This window comes from Chinchilla lanigera, unplaced genomic scaffold (assembly GCF_000276665.1).
Source record: "Chinchilla lanigera isolate Chin_1 unplaced genomic scaffold, ChiLan1.0 scaffold00014, whole genome shotgun sequence".
NCBI classification, from domain to species: domain Eukaryota; kingdom Metazoa; phylum Chordata; class Mammalia; order Rodentia; family Chinchillidae; genus Chinchilla; species Chinchilla lanigera.
In genome coordinates, this window is record NW_004955415.1 from 7064820 (window position 1) to 7078564 (window position 13745).

A 13745-nucleotide genomic window follows, 5' to 3' on the forward strand; every position below is an offset into this window, starting at 1 on the left:
AGTGTTTGTTTCAGAGCAGAACATATCTGCTTGCTTTGAAGTGCATGTTTTATGATAATAGGAATACTGTGATAAACAATAACACAGCAACTGAGCCAGGACAAAAACTGAGTGGGGGAATCTCACCTGTAGCTAATGTTCCCTAAGGGATAGATCATTCTCAGACCTCAGTGGCAGCTGGCACAGTTTAGAAAAGGCCTGTGATGATTCTCAAGGAAGAACAGAACCGATCAAAAGATGCCTAGTGCGGAAGTCCAAGCAAGATCATAGCTGAATTATGAAAAAGGGTCAGTCATAGACCATAGTCTTTCTATGCATCATTAAATGCTATCAAAGTCCTGCCTTCTCTTCTCCCAGGGGATAATTTTTGGGGAAAGCTTTAGCCTTGTGTAGACTTAGAGGCAACATTGACACTTTACTACTTGACATCCAAAGCTGTATTCCAGTGTAACTTTAAAGGAGACTCATGTTAAGCGGTGAAGCATCTCTGGGCCTGAGCGCCATAAAGGTTCAGTAGGCAGCTGACTTCTGCATCCTCAGAATGCTGGGATTCAGACAGCTGGAGTTGACTTCGCTAGCAGTGAGAAACCACTGTATTCTTGTCTGGTGGAGTAAGTGCAGATTTCCATCAGGAAATTCAACAAGAATCAGATGGTGACTTTAAGAATGACTACTCCATTGTGTGTATATTTGCAAAGGGTCAATTTGGTTTTGATATTTTATGGTATTTTTTTCCTATTGAATTAGTCATTCTTCAATTTATACCCTCTCTCAATATTTGGCAATGTGCTAGCCCCTCAATTTAAAAAAAAAAAAAAAAAACAACAGTATAATCAAAGAGAATGTTTATGCTGCTGAGAAGAAAGCTGTCACCACTGCTACCTGCTAGTGTTCTGAAAAAGATCCATTGGACTGAATGTGTATATATTAGTAAATGCATTAGAATATATACAGTGCATGTGTTAGTACTGGGTACATATGTTTAGAGAAACCAGGAGTCGTCATAAGGCAGAAAAAATGTCCACACCAAATGTCAAATTCAAATTTGAAACAGAAACCTCCATGAAAAAATAGGCCACATTTGTCAGAAATGGACTCCCCAATCCTGTGTCAGCAGCCTCCACTCCCCTCACTCCCATTAACAGCTTTTTTTCCCTACTTTCCTCTTCTCTCTAGTCAGCTCTGACTTTGGCAAGTGGTCAAGAAGTGAACAAGAGGGATGGAAGTTCTCTGGGTGTCTGACCCCTCCCTGGCCATTCAATCATGCAAACTGTGTAACTCGGGTTTTTTTTGTTTTTTTTTTGTTTTTTTGAAAAATGTTTTCTTTCTTCTCCTCTTACCCCTGTAAGGCACTGCCTCTTTTTCTTCCCCACCACCACCACCAAGGGAAACAATTGACAGCATTAGTATTCCCATGAAAAGGGCCAGTCACACAGGGTGCACTGCAGGCCCTTCACAATTGCTTGAGGATGCTGCCAGAGCCTGAGAAGGGACGAACTCCAATTGCTCCAGTTCAAACCAGTCCTGGCAGGGGCAGCAGGAAGAGACAGAACAGTAATTCCCACAGGACGTGGTACTTGCTGATCATCCTCCCAGGACTCAGTAGGGTTTCTTCTCCGAGATGATACCTGGTGTGCAAATCTCCTTTTAGAAATGCATAGTATAACTATGCATTCTTTTGTTGCCTTTCAAGAACAGCTGGGTGCTCTCACCTCTACTGAAGTGTCTCCTTGTGTCGCTTCCAGGAATTGGGACGCTCACCCAGGACACACTATGGTGCTTCAGCCAAGTGAAAGGTACTATCGAGATTGGAACTACAGAAGGTAGGATAAAGTTTCTAGGCCCTTTATCCTCATCTCCTTTGTGCGGGTTCATATTTGGAAACTTTCATCTTTGCTTTTTCAGTATAGGTCCCCACGCATCCAGAAGTCTTTTCTGAGTTAGAAATTAATTCCACCATTTCTCTTGACCCCTTTTCCTTTTTCTGGTGAAATTTGGTTTAGTCCCACCAATCAGACGGTGTGGAGATGCACTTTCAGTGACATGAGTAGATTTGCAGAGAAGGAGGCAGAATGAAGCAAGGCTTATTTGAGGATGGTCTCTTGGCTCTGCAGAGTTCTGGGTCCAGATGTTTCCAGATGGTCAGACTTTAAGCTCTCCTGGCCAGTCAGAGCTGAGGGTCACTGATTACCCATGAAGCACACAGGGAGCCTGAAGCATTCAAGTCTAGTCATTTGAATTATGGGAACATTGACTCCCAATACTGGCATATAATTGCCTTTCTGGTTCTCAAGAGATTTTCTCATCCCGGGCTCTTTTACCTGGGTTAATGTGTGTGTGTTTTCCTCCTTGAAAAACTTGTTTTTAATCTTGTTCTTTTCATTCCCTTGTAAACCTGGGTCTGAGGACCGTGGTGATGCTGCCTTAGGAAGTCTGCATTTCAAAGCGGCTGAATGATTAGCAATCAGAAGGAACTAGAATAGCCCTTCTGGGTGTTTTAAATCAAATGAGAGGTTCTAGCAGGATGCAGTAAGGGTTGCCTGAAACAAGTTTTCCTGAATTGATGGCAGGGATAGACTCCCAGTGTGAAATAACACTGGTCTGAAACTCATTTTAATGAAGGAAGGGTGAACAGTTGACAAGGTTGAACTTTAGTGTCAAACCGAATATACATAAATGCATGTGGACTTCGGGTCATTCTGTAGCACTTCATTTCTGAATAAAAAGTGAGTGAAAGTATTCAGCTAATGTGAATACTTTGAAGGAAATGGTTTATTTGAAATCTTTCTATAATTTGTTATTATAAACTCAATGCAACGGTGGATAACCTGAGCAAATGAAGAATGTTTAAGGAGTGGGAAAGAACACTGAAATAAATTAATCTATACAATTACATTTTCATGTACTATAACATTTTTTTGAAATGCATTGTCAAATAGAGCATTAGAAAGATCCCTCTAAAGCCCCTATGAAGACAAAGCAGGCATTATTAAACAAGCTTTATGCCCATCTAATAAAAAATGTATTGAGTATCTTCTACATAAAAGCATTATGCTAGGCAGTGGATAATAAGAAAAAGAAAGGTGGTGGAGGAGGAAGAGGAAGAGAAGAATGGAAAACAATGCCTTAACTCCTAGGCTCATGGATTTTAAGACATTAAAGCTCAATCTAATCAGTTATTTTCAAGCTTGGCCCTGACAAAAAAAATCTCTTATGCTTTTTAAACAATAAAGACTTTCAGGTCCTCAGGCACTGCTGAATTAGAGGCTTGAGGACCAGGGTGATGCAAGGTATTAATGAGCTCACCCAGATGGCCCTGGCGGAGTTGACTGGCATTTGAAGATCACAGAGATGAATGACTTATTCCAGGTTATCCATTGCCATTGTTCTCACACTCTGGTCTAAAATTCTTTTTGACTGACTCACCACCAGTTATAAGGACTATCTATCTATAGCTCTTATCAACTAAGGACTTACTATGTGATAAGCACTCTACTAAATGCCTAAGACAAGTAAATAAGATACTGATACTTTGAAAATACTCAGTATTTGTAAGTTATTTCTTAAAGAATATCATGATATTTAGGTATTTATTTTAATTTAATCCTCATCAAAATGCTATAAGAGGCAAGAATTTTTTATTCCTACTTTACCTATGAGGATAGTGAAGTTCAAAAAACAAAAAGGGATTCCAAAGCCCCTGCTTTTTAAACACTGTCTGGAAATCAGAGATTATGATTTTACAGTTTGTAATAAGGTCTAGAAATCTATACTTTTTCCTCACATGTTTTCAGCTGATCATCATGGATTTAGGTAAACTAAGGATAGATTTTAAATGTTTACTGTGTGTAATAAATAGACAATCTGCATGAACTGACTGTTAATTCGATCATAGAATGAAGATCAAAATCATAATAAATTCCTAGCTTTGAAAAATACACTTCAAATTGTGAACTAAGGCAGAAATATATTTTAAGAAATATAATCTGAACCCTAATAGTGAGCCACTGACATCAAAGCTCCCCGGCAAGCATATCTCAGATGCCATTTAACCTGCACTAATACTACCTCAATGTTAGTTGAATAATTTTTGAGTAAAGAAGTGAATAACCCTTGTTTTCTATTGGTTGAAAATCAGGTTCTTTTTCTTAAACTGGCCTAATCTTTCCAAGTTGCTTTTCTATACCAATCAAACTCAATGAAAATTATTCAACTTTACTTGTTCTTATTAATAGCTTTTTCCACTCCAGTTCTATCACTTTCTAACTGACAGTGTTAGCCAATTTATGTAATGTCTCTATGCTCTGATTTCCTTACTTGCAAAATGGGAATATTAATATAGCTATTCATTATGATGACTATAGGTATAGGTAAATAAAAAATCTATTTAATTATTATCTATATGATACTTAAATTATCATGACTACTGTCATATTACTGAACTAAGACTAACCAGATGAAGTGACAAAAATAAGGATAAACATTTTAATGCAATATTTTCAACATAAAAATTAATTCAAAGAATCTATGATGAGCAAAATATCAAATATTAAATAAAGACACATTTAGTATTGATTTTTTTCAAATACAGCTCAGCAAGGTACTGTTACTACTAATTTAGTTAAATGCGTGGCAGACAATAGGCTTGAAGTTTTTCACATTCCATGTCATTCACTAGGACTTCAGATGAATGATAGATACTATGAGTTGGACAATAAACATTTAGTGAGTGCTTACTACATCTAGAATACTGTTCCAGAATGTAAAAGCATTGTAAAAATAAGTAAAACGTAGTCCAAGATCTCAAGAAATTTACCACTGAGGGCTGGGAGTATAGCCTAACACACACAGGGTATTTGTCTGATCTCAAGTATCAAATAAACACATAAAACACCAATGTACCATTCAAGAGGAGATAAAATATGCCATGAGAGAATGCAGTATTAAATCAGTAAACATAGTAGAAAAGTGCTTTGGCTAAAGAATGAAATGTTTGAGTACAAAAAAGGTAGAAATCATATACATGGTGGGGAGGGGGCAGATATACAATGAGAAAAAAACATTTAACATAGACCCTAACTAATATTTAAAAATATAACATTTATTCCTGTCCTTTTCTGATTACTAAAACAAAATATTCTCAGAGAGGAAAGATTTAAATGTAACTAAAACATAAGTCAGAAACTAAATTTCACTCATAACCCCACAACCCACAGATCAATACTGTTAAAAGTTTATGGTATATTTTTCTAACCTTTTGATTGTGCATATATATTCATCAACTGATTCAGTCAACCAACAGGCACACATGCCAGATACAGTGCAACAAACAGCTTGGTTTACACCAAACAAAATCATAATGGGAATACTACCTTATAATTTGATGTTTTCATGTAATATAATGATCATCTTTAATATTATAAGAAGTAGGTATCTCCTAATTTATTTACCAAAAGTTTCCATTTTTATAACAGTGCTATGAAAATCTAATAGCTAAGTCTTCACATTTATCCAGGAAAAACTGGGCAGTACAGTGGAGAAAAGTATATTTTTCATAGTTAAATGTATTTGGCTTCTCAGTTTATTGGCATGGAGCAAGTCACCTCAAATTTTTATGATCCTTTTCCTAAAGTGTAAAATTGGGATAACAAATCCTATCTTATAAGAACTATTGAAATAATATATTTTAAACAACACAGCCCATCAACAATTTTCAGTAATGACATTTAGTTACTATGGCTGTCATTAGGATACATTCTCAAAAATAGAACCCCTTGATCCACACAGCTATTTTAAGTTTTTTTTTTTAATTTACACTAGTCCAGGTCCTTTAGAGAAATGCTGATGACTTACAAATCCACTAGCAATATTTAATATTGGCTATTTCCCAAATTCTATAATTTGAAGCATTTAAAAATTAGTGTTGCAGTAGCCATTTGATCCATACTTTCACTACCAAACCTCTCAGAGGATTTCAGAAAGCAGAATTCATGAAATATGAATTAGAGAGCACCGTGTGTGCAAAGATCCTAAGTTTTGTAAACTCAGAAAGAGGATGGCTTCTATTTTGCTGGGGCATAGAGTACTTGCAGAATCAAACCTGAAAGACTGAACTCAAAAGGTAAGTGGGACCCAGGATGTAAGGTGTTGAATGACATTAAGTAATACTGTAGATCTAGAGCCTTGTGTCGCCAGTTGATAGTGCTGAGGGTTGAACAATGCGTTGCTGGGCCATATTGACATAACTGAATTCAGATGAGCTCACTTTAGACAATGGGATTTAATCAATTTACTGGTAAAGTGGGAATTCTACTGTATTCATTAATTAGTTTGAGTTAATTAGTTCACTCTCAAATATTCAATAACTATTTATCAAGTGGCTGCTCTGTGGTAGGTACTGCTCAAGTGAATATAATCTTTGAGGTTGTAATGAAACTGGGAAAGGTGGGGCTGGGGACTTAGCTCAGCGGCAAAAGCACCTGCCTGGCAAGTGCAAGGCCGTGAGTTCGGTTCCCGGTACCGGAGAAAAACCCAAAAAAACAAAACAAAACAGAAACTGGGAAAGGTATAGACACGGTGGCATGTGAGTTCCTGAAGGAAGTCACTTTGGAATGGGACACCGGGCAAGGCTATCAGAGGAAGGAGGGCTGTGCCAGCATCTGAAGAATGATGTCTTAACTGGTGGAGGGAGTAATCAATGAGCTGATGTATAGGCCCAGCACCAGGAAAGGAAGGATATTTTCAAAGCACGTGGAAGAACTCTTCTAGCTCATGTTGTGTGAGAGGAAACTGTGTGTCAGCAGGGTTGGTAACATAGGGCTCCATCAAGCAGCCCGTGAGGTCATCTTACAGCGCCTGGATTTTATTTTAGAATTGCAGGACTTGTTTCCCCTGAAGGAGTTTAAAGATAAATGTATTCTGGTAGCATATGTGCTCAGAGGAATTCTGGGAGACATTATGGCTTCGTTATGGAAGGAGCAGATAAAGAGATTGGAATAGGCTCCAGATAAAGTTCAAGGCAATAGAAAGGATTCTAGGGGGGTGGCAAAGTGAGGTATTAAGATAGCTCACTGATGTTACCCTTGAACAACTGGGTGCTAGGCACTGACTATTACCGTAGGAAACCTGGAAAAGAAGCTATTTAGCTTCTTTTTGAGTTAGGGAAATCATGAGCTTCACTTTGAACATATTATACATGAAGTGACTAGAACATACCCAGGCTTAATGCCAAAAAAGGAAATTGTGTATATGTATCTCAGAGAGAATCTGAGATGGAGGTAGAGACGGGTGTGCTCAGCACACTGATAGCATCTGGAACAAGTGAACTGGATGTAGACACTTAATGTGGAGGACGTATTGACATACAGTCACCAAGCACCTCGATGATGGCCTGAAACTTTCATTGTTTTCCTGATGACTAGGACACCTTCTGAGCATGAGCCACTTAGTTTAGTTCTTGGAAGACACACACTGAGTTTCTGATTCTGTGCAATTCTTGTATTTGATTTGCCTAGCATGCACATTTCATATACTGTATGATTTCATCACATAAAGATTTACATTATTACATTATTAGGAGAAATTTGCATACTGGAAATTGTGTACTCTAGACATTGGGTAATTTCTTAAGATTTGGTGTCTGATTTTCTGAATGGGAAAAAGTCAGTTTCTGGTTTTTTCCCAGCTATAGCACATAGCCATTTTCATTCTGATACGAGGGTTCCAGGGTCTTTTGCTTGTTCCTTGTTTCTCATTTCTTCAGCATCTGTCAGCATAGGTCATCTCACCTTATTCATGGGAAATGATTATGGTATTTGTTTTTGTTTTGCTTCATGGAAGTGACCTTTTTCCTTCCCCATCCTCTGAAAAAATCATTCATGTGGAGGGAAAGATGAGGCATTGTATCGATTCAGATTTCTAATGAGAGAAAAATATCAATTTGGCTGTCAGCGAGAGGTGCATTCTACACTCCTTAAAGTAAAAGCTGATGACTGTGAGTTCTGAGCAGAGTTCCCTACTGGTAACGTTTGCAAGCTCTTATTTTTGCACTGATGTTTAAGATATTTGAGGATCATAGGAGCATTCTTTTCAGCTTCCCTTCAGTGATTGTGACTCTTGTCTGACACCAAGAATGAGAAATACCAATTGGGCTGTTTCAAAGCAGTATAAAGACTTATGAATTCCAACCTATTGTTGCATTTAAATCACCTGGGAAGGTTGTTGAGCACATACCTCTAGGTCCTACACCTAGCGATTCTGATTCAGTAGGTCTGGAACAAGGCCAAAGAAATGCATATTTCTCAAGCATCCCTACTAATTCTAACATAGCGTGATCCGAAAGATGCACTGAGAAATTCTATTCTTTCTTTCCTTAGATCAGGGGGCTACTTTGAGAGCAGAGCAGATAGAAAACCTAGATGTATTTTGAGTGCTTTTAAAAGAAAGCAGAGTGGTAGTAAATAAGAGGGGTCACTGTGCAGCCACGATCTCTGCCCCAGGCATTGAAGGCAGTGAAAACTTCGCCTTTGAGTATCAAAAGGAAGCCAGGAACCTCCTCTCTGCATCCTGTAGTCTACAAAGGAATTTCCTGTACAATTTTACTTGGCATGGAGCTGTAGTCTGCTGGAAGCAAAACTGGTCTGATTAGGAACAAGTTACTGTGAGATGAAAGCGCTTTTGCTCAGTTGTGATGAGGAAGTCCTGATGGGAGAGGGCTGCAGGGCTCTGCAGGTGGCCTGGTGAGAAGTGGACTCCGTGGCGGAAGGGAAGCAGGCTCTGTGTACAACACTGAAGCCAAACATGCTGTTTGTTTTTTTATGCATTAGATAATTAAATATTTCAAAGCCAATAAGGAAAAAAATCTCCATGGCTGTTTATTGCATCCCTTCCCTAAAACCAATCAAGTTAAATCATCAAATACTATTTATGGAACATCCAGCGTATGGAAGATCCATGAGCCCATAATCATGGACAAGACCCTGCTGACCTTCTCCTTCAAGCAGTTTAAACTCTCTTGAGGATATCAACAAGTGGTTTTTCATTACCATCTCATCTGAAAAGTGCTAGAACAAGTTACACAACCCACAGTGGAGTAGAGAGGACAGCAAGGAAAGGGTATGGAGCAACTGGGAGCCTGTCTGAGACCTAGCGAAGGAGTAGGAATTCAGCAGGATTTTTATGCACATGGATGCATGTTTGTCATTCCTTTGGGGTAACAACTCAGCTTTGCAGGGCTATCTTGAGAGGATGAGAGACTGTGTTAATAGGAAAACATTTCACAATACCTGGACAAGGTAGAGTATTAATAATGGCAATTCCATTTAACCAGGCTTCAGAAGTCAAACCATCATAATAGCTTTTCATATATTATCTCATTGCATCCCTACCATGATAATAAGATGAAAAGCCGTCTGGTTTTTACAAATTTTACAGTGAAGGAAATTGAGGCTCAGAAAGTTTAACCACTTTCCCCAGTCACACACCCAGCTGACCACAGAGTTGGTGCTCTTAACTCCTGAGACAGAGCTGCCCTGAGAAGCAACCTAGCATCAAGTACGGGTTCCAGGAGTATTTGTTAAATGGACATAGTTTGTCTTCTTATCTGCACTTTCACTAATTCCATGGTTCCAGTTACCCCCAGCCAATCATGATCAAAAAACATTAAATGGAAACTTCTAGAAATCTAATCCATAAATTTTCAGTTAATTGCTCACTATTCTGAATAATAAGGTGACATTTCATGCCATACTGCTTTAGTCTACCCAGACATGAATCACCCCTCTGTCTGGCACATCTCATTATATACACTCCACCTGCCCTTTTGGCACTTGGTAGGCATCTCACATATCAGGATGATTGTCACGGTATCTCAGTGCTCAAATAATCCTTATTTTACTTACTCATGGCCCTAAAGTCTAAGAGGCATGACTGAATGAAGGTACCAGGGCATAGACTATAGAAAGACAGATCAACCCTGCTACTAGGTGACAACACCCCAGAACAGGAGTACTAGCCCCAGTTTCACATAACCACCTGGCCTCTTAGAACACACCCCGTATGAATAATGCTACTGTATAACCATAACTAATCCATGTCAACTAACCAAAAAGATCAATATTACCATTCATATAATGATACTGAATATTCTAGGAGAATAAAAGAGCTCATTTAAAGCAATCCATTACAGATACATAGCACTTTTCTACTTTTTAAAGTATATGTCTTATTTTATTTCTTATAGCCCAGAAGAGATGATAACTACAGTCAGTTTTATAATCTCAAATTGTAAATACAGAAAGATAGTTCAGATATTATAGGCAGTATATCGATTATTTGGCTTAGTTGTCTTCTCATTGCTACCACAAAATACCCAACATCCACAAGTTAAAGGAGTAAAACTTTATTTTAGTTCAAACTAAGAACTTTATTTTAAACTAAAAACTTTATTTTAGTTCAAACCCCACTTTGTAGGGGTTTCAGTAAATAGTGGGCTGGTTCCAAGGCAGGACAGCATGGCAGAGGGATATGGCATGGCAAGCAGAAAGCAGAGACACTTCTTCTGTACCTTTCTATTCCATCAAGACTGTGTTGATTGGTGCCACCCACACCCAGGAGGGTCTTCACTCTTCAGTAAATCCATCATCCACATCCAATGATGTTAAACCAATCAGTGGACTAACAGAGCATATCACACCCATGATCCAGCCACCTCCCCAAAGCCCTACCTATGAGCACACAAGGCTTTGAGGGGACATCTAGATATAAGCAATAACATTATTCTTCATAGCTATGAGGAAATTAAACCAAACAGCAGTAAGTTGTAAATTCCCCAAAGTCTTATAGAGGCCCATGCTAAATCAGCATTGTTCTTCTACGGCTCATCTTCTACTGCACAATAAGGAGTGATGGCTTAGGATGTGGGGTACCCTGTTCTAGAGGCACTGGCTAAGAATTTAAGACATAGTTAACTATCTTGAAGAGGCAGGGCACTGAACACAGGCAACTCAAAGGAAATCATTATTCAAATGATGCTTTTAATTATAACAGAAAACTCTATCAAAATATTTGGAACAGCAAAAGAATATCTCCTTTAGTTCTATAAATACCTACTAAGCACCTACTATATGCTACACATGCTAGGCATTATAGCCATTGAAGATTCAGTAATTAAAAAGACAGATAATAGACAAGAGAAATAAGTAGAATATAAAATATAAGATTGTGAATGCAATAGAGAAAAATAAAGCAATGGGGGTATGGTTATATATAGGTGAGACTTTATGCAAAATATTCCATTTGAACAATCATCTGAGCCAGGTGTGGTGGCGCACACCTGTAATGCCAGCACTCAGGAGGCTGAGGCAGCAGGACTATTGCGAGTTCGAGACCAGCCGGGGCTACAAAGTGAGCTCAAGGCCAGCCTGAACTGCATAGCGAGACCCTGTCTCAAAAAGAGAAAAAAACAAAACAAAACAAAAGAACAATCATCTGAAGAAGACAAGAGATTGAGTCATGTGATATCTGAGGAGAAGAAGGAACAGACTGTGCAAGAGTTTGTCTGGCATGCTGAATTACTAAACTTGAGGCCAGTGTAGCTGACACTGGGTGAGCAAAGGGAGAAATCGTGAAAGATGGAGAGAGGGCTATGATGACCGGCAGGGGGAATCTTACAAGCTACTCTAAAGACTTGAACATCTGCCTAAGTAAGATAGAGGCACTGGTTATAAGAAGCTCTCTCTAGCCGCAGGTAAATAGTAGACTGTATGGGGCCAGTGTCAGAAGCAGGGAGCCCGATTAGGAGGTTTTAGCTATAATCAAGTTTTATTATTTTCACATAATAAGTTCTGAGGCAGGCGGCAGCCAGAGCTGACAAATTCCCTAGCTGAGCACAGCATGGAAAACTCATACTGTCTCCATCTCCCAGCCTTGCTGTCCTTGAAATGTCAGCTTTGTCCCAAGACGACTGTGTCAACTCTGGATATCACAGTCACATAGACCCAACAATATTCAATGAGAGGATATTTTACTTTTCTTTTCTTCTTTTAAACTTCCTGGTATGGCAGTCCTGCTCTGCCCACCGTTGTTGGGCAACCCACCAGCAGCCCTGTGGGCTGAGTTGCTGTTTTTTAAAGTCCTATATCTGTTTTGTTTGATCTACAAGTCTCTTATTTCAGATTGGTTTTGGCTTCAGGATGTAGGTCCCTCCCTTTCTTCCAATTACCTGTGCTTTTAGTTGATATTTTTCTGAGTAGATTTGAACATGGTTCCTCCTCTATTCAGCCATGTTTCTCTCACTTACTTTCTTTTCAAAGCAAGGAACCTTTTCAAATTTATTTTGATGTCCCTTTGGCCATCATTGGAGTCATCTGCCCACTTCTAAGCCAACCACTGGCAAGGACAATGGAACTGGCCTAAGTGGTTTGCACAGGTAGGCTTGCATCTGAGTTTGGTGTAGGATCCTCTTCCCCTGAGCAAAGGGTACCATCACACAGCAGGGGTGCAATTTGATGGTAACAATAGTGTCAAGCACCGCAAGAGGCAGATGTAACTTAAACAATTCTATTGCCAACTCTGGGAAAAGGAGGTAGGTCATTGGCTTGTTCTTTTCAGAACTCTTGGCTCAGGCAAATCTAAATGCCAATCTAATGCTAGACTGACTTCTCTTAAAACTGTGCTATGAGATATATGCGGAGAGTCTTTGTCTTTCTTTAAAATGTTACTAATTGAGCAGCCTCAGCATTATCCTACTTATTGCCTATGTTATTTGTTAATGGGATTCAAAAATCAAGAAAAAATTATTAAGCACATGGACACTGTGGAGTGGTTCTTGCATTTGTATTCAAGATTTCAAGTATAATCCCTTTTTCCTTTAAGATGCTTATTTTTAATCTATTAAGTAGTGCTGAGAAAGAGAGACAGAGAGACAGAGACAGAGAAACTAAGTTTATGCCAGTAAAGTTAGAGGTAATATACTGAATTTCGTTCATCTGTTTATTCAGTAAATGTAGATTGGATGGTAGGTGGTGGTAACATAGCAGCAATTGAAATAGCTCTCTGCTGTTCATGGAGTTTACATTCTAGTGGGGGCATAGACAAAAGAAAGTGAATCTTAAGAGACACAGATGAACATGTGTTTCAAAGAATATACAACGCAATGAGTTAGGGGATGTTGCATGAGATGATTATTCTGTGAGGATGAACTTTTAGTTTAAGTTTTACTAAGCATGGTATTTCCAGAATTTTTCAGCTGATGTTAAAGGCATTATTATATATTGTTTCAGGAGTGATTCTTCTTTTTGCAATGTAAAGCAAACTTTCCCCAAGTTATAACATGTCATTTCTTAGTATGTGCTTCTCATGGTACACAATTAATCAAGCATACAGGTAATTTCAATGTTGACAGGTCCATATGAATGATATTCAGGCAGTAATGTTTTATGAATATTGATATTAAGCATCTATTGTTCAAGGAAAAATACTAACAATTTTAATAATTTACCATTTACACACTTCAGAATTTATCTCCTTGTTTTTTTCCAATCTGTGATTCATGTAAAGTGCAGCTCATCATCAGATATACTGGCTTTTAAGTAATTCATAGTTTGCTGAAGACAAGCTGTCTTTTAAAAATATAGTTATTTAATAGCAACTAAAACTAATTTGTGAAACTAAAATAGAAAAAAAATTCACAAACTTTATTTTAAAAACCCATTTAGATACCATTTTTAATTAGTTGCATCCCTTCA

The 13745-nt window shown here is 38.3% G+C and overlaps 1 protein-coding gene across 2 annotated transcripts in view; it reads left to right on the forward strand.

Annotated features, from left to right (window-relative positions):
* The window catches only part of Ppp2r2b (protein phosphatase 2, regulatory subunit B, beta), a 455884-nt gene that overhangs the window by 10524 nt on the left and 431615 nt on the right, over positions 1-13745 (forward strand). The window contains exons 1-2 of one of the 2 annotated variants that reach the window (XM_005380663.2): positions 1523-1631; positions 1746-1823. In XM_005380663.2, the coding sequence (XP_005380720.1) occupies positions 1622-1631; positions 1746-1823 (88 nt within the window). In that variant the 5' untranslated portion in view covers positions 1523-1621. Of the gene's footprint in view, positions 1-1522; positions 1632-1745; positions 1824-13745 lie in introns of those variants that run through there. The other variant, XM_013512388.1, reaches the window with a different exon arrangement.